We start from the raw sequence: 5,927 nt of genomic DNA, 5'->3' as shown, positions 1-5,927 counted from the left end.
AGGGTCAACGACCCCTGGATTGGGCAAACCTGAAAACTGGGGAGTCACCAAAGTCTGCCAAGGACAGATAAAAAGCAGTGAAAAGTGACCCTCAGTGGCGCCCTCTTGATCTCCAAATTGACCAGCACCCGACCGGTCCAGCCAGAAGGACCAGCCGGCAACCCCTTTCTGGAAGATAACACCACACTGAAAGAAGCCTCGACAACAGACTCCAGTGCCTGTGGGATAGGTATACCCGAGTCTTGTAGCTTGCTACTGTGCGTGTACGGGTGCATATGCATGTGCATGGGGACCAGCCCCAAGGTTTGTGAGTCAACTTCATTACAGTGTTTCAATCCGCCTAATAAACCAGAATTTTAAGGATCCTGAGTTGGACATTTGTAGCCAACAGGGTGACTCCGAGGAAGGTGTAGCACAGTAGCTGGGTGTTGGGGGCATATCTTTGACATCCCTACTTTACTGCATGTCCAGGTCCAGGTGACTATGTATTGCAGGAAGATTAGACATCAGAGGGCAGCACTACCTTCTATGGATCTGGCATCCCACATGTACCATTAGGGACAGCCAGTGTTTGCCCATGAAGCAGGTGGATGATGATGCAATTATTGCATCATCATCCTCAGGGCTCATCCACTCAGCTGGTCCCTGAGTGATGCTTTACAAGACTTTACCCTGTCCATCTAGCATCTGATTGGAACTGGGGATGAATCAGTGACTATATCTGAACTGCTCTGACAGCCAGCTCTGAAGTACAGATGAGCCTGGGAAATATTAAGAAAAAGCCATGGCAAAGCCAATTCCATGCTGGGTTATGGATGGCCAGGTCTAGCAGTCATCCAAGCTCCAAAAACGTAACCAGGATCTGAGGGCAGTGTGTGGAGTCCAAATGTAGGGGAGCCAGAAAGCCAGAAGACTGAAAATCCATCCAGGGAACAGAGTCAGAAATCCAGAGGGTCAGACAAAGCACTGGGTCAGGAGGCCAGTTGCGTCAGATATCCTGGAGATTAAACCAAGATGGGTTAAGGAGCCAAAGGTTCAGGCAAGACTCAGGGTCCATAGGCAAGCTGGGGCAGGTAGCCATAGAATCCAGCAGAGGCACCAACCAAGGCTGAGACAACTTGGGTACAAGATTGAGCCTTGCTGTCCAGACACTTCATGTATGTCAGGGGTTTTTATAGGAAGTGGTAAAGGGCCAGCTGACCCTGGCTTGCCACTCTGGTTGCAGAGTGGGTGGGTGTCTAGGCCCAGATACTGGGCTCTGACCACCTATCTCCACTCCAATGCTCAGCTGAGGACATGGTAGACTAGCATCTGTATCTGTACCAGGAAGGCTGAAGCCCCAGGTTCAAATCCAAAGTCTGGCAATTGTAAGGTAGGGATACCCATGAGGTTTTGCTGTTTAACACACTCTGGGTATGTCTACATTGAATGTTTACTGCAGAGTTGACTAATTAGATCTGTAGTAAATGGTATGTGTCTACACAAGTGCACCCCACTTAGGCTAAAGTAAATTAATTAACTCCACAGCAGTGTAGTACTTGTAAATACAAGTACTATCCAGCTGCAGAGTTTTTTACTCCGCAGCAGCACACATGTGGATGCTGCCCTGACTGGCTGGGACACAAGGGTGCCCCAGTGTGGAGGGCTGTCTGCTAGCTAGCTCTACGCTGAAGCACCCTTGTGCCCCAGCCAGCCCCTCTGTAGCACACTGAGCCAGGGGGAGCAATCCCAAGCTGGTAGGCTGATACCTGGGATCCTGTGTCAGCTGGGGCTGCTCCAACCCAGCTCAACATGCTGTTCAAATGAAGTGCCCAGGAGCAATAAGCAATGAGGCAATATACTTTGGAGTTTATTGCTTGACATTAATTGCACATGTAGATGCACCCTCTGTATTCTAACCTATTCCCTTCCCATATGAGCAGCCATGGGGTCAGGCATGGAGTGCTTGTTGAATTATTTTTGGAGGGTTCCAAACTGAGAACCTTGGGAGTTTTTGCCCTGTACTGAAAAGGCAGGAGTCATGAGACCTTACACAGGATTTTCACTTCCAAAACCGTTTCAGAACAGCAGGTGTCAAGAAGCAAAACATGGAAAAGCAGAGTCTCCAAAGGTCTGAAAACATGATTTTTCTTCTCATCTTCCCCATTTTCATTTCCCTGGTCTATTCTGGAATCACAAACCTAAACATTTCTTCTTTTCTGGAGGCCTGGAGGGTAGGACAATACTGGAATTCAAATGTAGAAATAACAGGGCATGTCTACACATGCATTAACATGCTTTAGTTAATGTTCATTAGATCTAGTACCTCCAGGCATTTTTACATATTACAGCAGCTCCAGGAGGACAGATGGGGGCCAGGGGCCTGGTACCAGACAGGGGTGCAGACAGGGGCCAGGGGTCCGGTGCCCAATGCCTGAAAGGGTAAGACAAGAGCTGGTGCCTCAAAGACAGATTCCAATACAGTGGGCCCAGGTTGGAAGACCCAATTAGAGGAAAGGGGCAGAGGTCAAGGAGGCCAAAGTCCCAACAGGCGATAACTGATGGTGCAGTAACACCTGCAAGGCTTACACCAGGCGTGGTGTAGGGGAGGATTGGAGCCACTCAATTAGCCCTTAAGACTATAGGTGCCCTGCAGGGACATAGTCTGTCCAGAAGGACCCACCAAGCCTGAGGGTATAGTTAAGACCAGCGGGGTGCAGGGGAACCCTGGTGGTGATTTAGCTGAACTGGGGCTCACACTAAGGCTCATGGGCAGCCTCCCTTTCAATCACATAGTTACATCAGAGCATAGTGAGCGACACAGAAGGGAGGGCACCCTTCTGAGACAGGGCAGGACAGTTGCGGAGCCACCAGGGAACATCACGGCTGCCTCTGGGACCCCAGCATGCTACAGTCACCAACCCTGAAACACGCCCCCATGCTTAGGTGGTTCTTGAGGTAGCTGAGAGGTGTCATTCACTCAACCAACCTTCATTCCTGAGCTCTATGCTGCAATGTGGCCTGAATGATTTTTTCCTCGTCAAACATGGTAGCCAAAGTCACCAGCTGCTTCCCCCACCAAAAATACCCCACTCACATTGCCCCCTTCCCCAACACCTCAAAACAGGGGAACAATCATAATATAAATGTAACCCTTCTACCAGACTGAGGACAAGGGTCAGGTTCAGATTTAGAGGTGTAAGAAAAAAAACAGTAAAAATATTTGGTGTCAGTAAAAAGTTTGCAGATGGTCAGTAAAAAAAACCAACAACTTTAAATCAGGAACTCTGCTTGACTGCAGTAGCAATTTTTATGCCATGCCCCCTGTGACAGGTATCCACTCTGGGCCAACCTTAATGTGACCCGCACACCTGTTCCTGGGGAAACCGCCTGCCTACTCGCCTGCCATGTCTTGTTGATAACTGATTAATAGGTGTTAATTAGCAGGAGGCTGCCCTTGTACTGCCCTGCTGCCAGGGGGTGCTATCTGCGACTCCGTTTCCTCCCCTACACCGTAGTCCACACTTCACCGATGGAACAGCCATTGTCTCAGTTCTATCACTATTTGGCCCCTTCCTGTTCTCTCTGGGCCTTCCTTCCTTTCACGCATGCTCCCTCCCGTGCTAGGGCTCTCCCCAGCCCTCTCTCACTCTGTGCCCTCTTCTCCAGGGCCTTATCCACAATGCTACCCCCTCTCCAGGGCCTTCTCAATGATGCTGCGCCCTCTCTGGGTTCATCATGCCCACACTGGGCTTCCCAATAATGCCGCCCTCTCCTGGGCTCTCTGTGCCCACAATGAGGCTCCTCAGTAGGCTGCCCCTTATCTGGGGCTCACCGTGCCTAACTTGCGCTTCCCAATAATGCTGTCCCCTCTCTGGGGCTCGCCACGTCCGCACTGGGGCTTCTCAGTAGTGCCCCCTCTCTGGGGCTCACCCCGCCTGCACTGGGGCTTCTCAACCGCTCCTCTCTGGGGCTGGGGTCTATGCACCCCATACACCATGCCTTTACAGGCGCTGGAGTCCCCATGCTACTGTGGGTCTCCAACCCCTAATAGCCTCACCCAAACCACCGGTTTAACAACAAAACAAAACAGAAACTCGAGCCCCTTGGCTATAAACTAAACATAAGCCGCCTGGCTATAACAACATTGCTCAAGCCTCTTAGAGCTGCCATAAGCTGTACCTGCAGTCCAGCTTCTTCCCGCATCCTGGCTTAGGGAACTCCTGCCTCTCTGGCTGCTGGCAGGGAACTGCCTCTAGCCTCCTGTCTGTGCTTTATATAGGAGCCAGGCCCTGCCCCTTCTGGTCAGCTGACCTTCCCTGGTTGCCCCGGCAACCCACAGCTGGGCTCCTTATTTCCTGCTTGGGCTCTTTCCCTGGCAGTTTCCCCTCTGTAGGAGTAGAGCACCTCAGTGCTCTGTGACACCCCCCAACCCCCTAGGGGTCCCCTAATCACCCACAAAACTCAATACCCACTGATTACACCCCACACCAGGCTGCCTTCACATTTCACCGTCCAGCTTTTCTCCCAGCAGCCCTGCTCCTCCCATCCTGGCACAGACCCCCAGTGAAGGGCTACTCTCTTAGATGAGCAGTGTTACAGGGAAAGGGGATGTAGCATCAGCAGCATCAGCAGCAGCTAGAACACATGGCTTGGGAGTGGGTGCAGGGAGCTATGGAAGGTGCCATGAGCCACAACATCCTGAGAAGAGAGCCTTTCAGGGTGCTGCACACCAGTTCAGATACAACATGGCACCACTGTGCTCCATCTGTGCCTCAGCACTGCCTCCAGTGACCACAGAGCTTGGTTGCTCTCTGTTTCTATGTACAGTACAAGTTTCTTTTACCCACTGAGTTTTTAGGCTTGATTTTTATGGAGTATCCATAAAACCCTGAGCCTGGGATTGGCATGGAAGGAAACGAAGCAAGAACTAATGTTGTACACACCACTGAACATGGCAGACAACGAAGAGAAAATGAAGGTATGGCTTTGGGATAAATCACAGAGAAGCGAGAGGAACACATTTATCTGAAGGGCCCAATAATTAGAGCAGCTGATGAAGCCGCTTGATGAGTACGGTGACCCCAAGAAAAAAAATGAGACTGTAGAAAGATACTGCTTTGGATCCAGAACAAGGAAAAGATTGTTATGTTATAGGCCATATGTGATTTTGGGAAAATAACAGATTCCCTTATTAGAGACAGAATTATTTGTGACGTATCTGATCCTAAACTAAGGAAGAGATTGTTGGGAGATGCTGGTCTGACTGTGGAGAAATGCCTCCCAGTATCAAGAGTAGCTGAATTATTTAAGGAAAAAAATCAAAACAATAGCTAGTACAGAACAAGTACACAACATAAATTTAAAGTCACAAAGGGTGTGTCTACATGTCGTCGTATGGTGATGTTGTTACTGCACTGTATTTTAGTACTTCCTTTTGGCTATCACTGTAGCAGTGCACTATAAGCAGGGAGTGTGTTGCAATAGCCACATAGCCAGTTATCACATGTAGACCCACATGATCACTATGTCACCATAGCATGCCATACGGTGACATAGCACACTGCTACCTCACTGCAGGCAACAAGTAGCATTAGACCTGTGCGAAGTGGCAAGTATTTGCTTTGGATTCAGTCTATTCGGGGGGCAGTGATTCGATTCGGTGATTCAAATCACTGTCCTGAATCGATTCAGCCGAATCTGGTTTGGAGATTCGACTGCTGTTGCTGAATCTCGGAATCTCGGAATCACCCAGGCCCATCCCCTGCCTGCTCTCCCAGCTCCAGCAGTGGCTACCCGGCCCACCCCAGCTCCTGGCTCTTTGAAAAAAAAAAAAGCCCCAATTCACCGGGTGCTGCTGGGCAGGGGGCAATCCCCGCTGCCCCCCACTGCCCCACGCTGCATGGGGGGCTCTGCATGATCCCTGTGACCCCCCCCTCACTCTCCCA

The 5,927-nt window shown here is 50.4% G+C and overlaps 1 protein-coding gene across 2 annotated transcripts in view; it reads right to left on the bottom strand.

Annotated features, from left to right (window-relative positions):
- Nucleotides 1-5,927, bottom strand: part of LOC102372628 (zinc finger protein RFP-like) — a 15,411-nt gene that overhangs the window by 7,529 nt on the left and 1,955 nt on the right. Inside the window, exon 1 of one of the 2 annotated variants that reach the window (XM_006020252.2) lies at nt 4,162-4,219. The exons of the other annotated variant lie outside the window; for it this stretch is intronic. Within the exon in view, the coding sequence (XP_006020314.1) occupies nt 4,162-4,185 (24 nt within the window). The 5' untranslated portion in view covers nt 4,186-4,219. Of the gene's footprint in view, nt 1-4,161; nt 4,220-5,927 lie in introns of those variants that run through there. 2 annotated transcript variants of the gene reach the window in all.

This window comes from Alligator sinensis, unplaced genomic scaffold (assembly GCF_000455745.1).
Source record: "Alligator sinensis unplaced genomic scaffold, ASM45574v1 scaffold1097_1, whole genome shotgun sequence".
Lineage (NCBI taxonomy): Eukaryota > Metazoa > Chordata > Crocodylia > Alligatoridae > Alligator > Alligator sinensis.
Note: the sequence above shows the minus strand (reverse complement) of the source record. Positions and strands in the feature narration are given on the sequence as shown.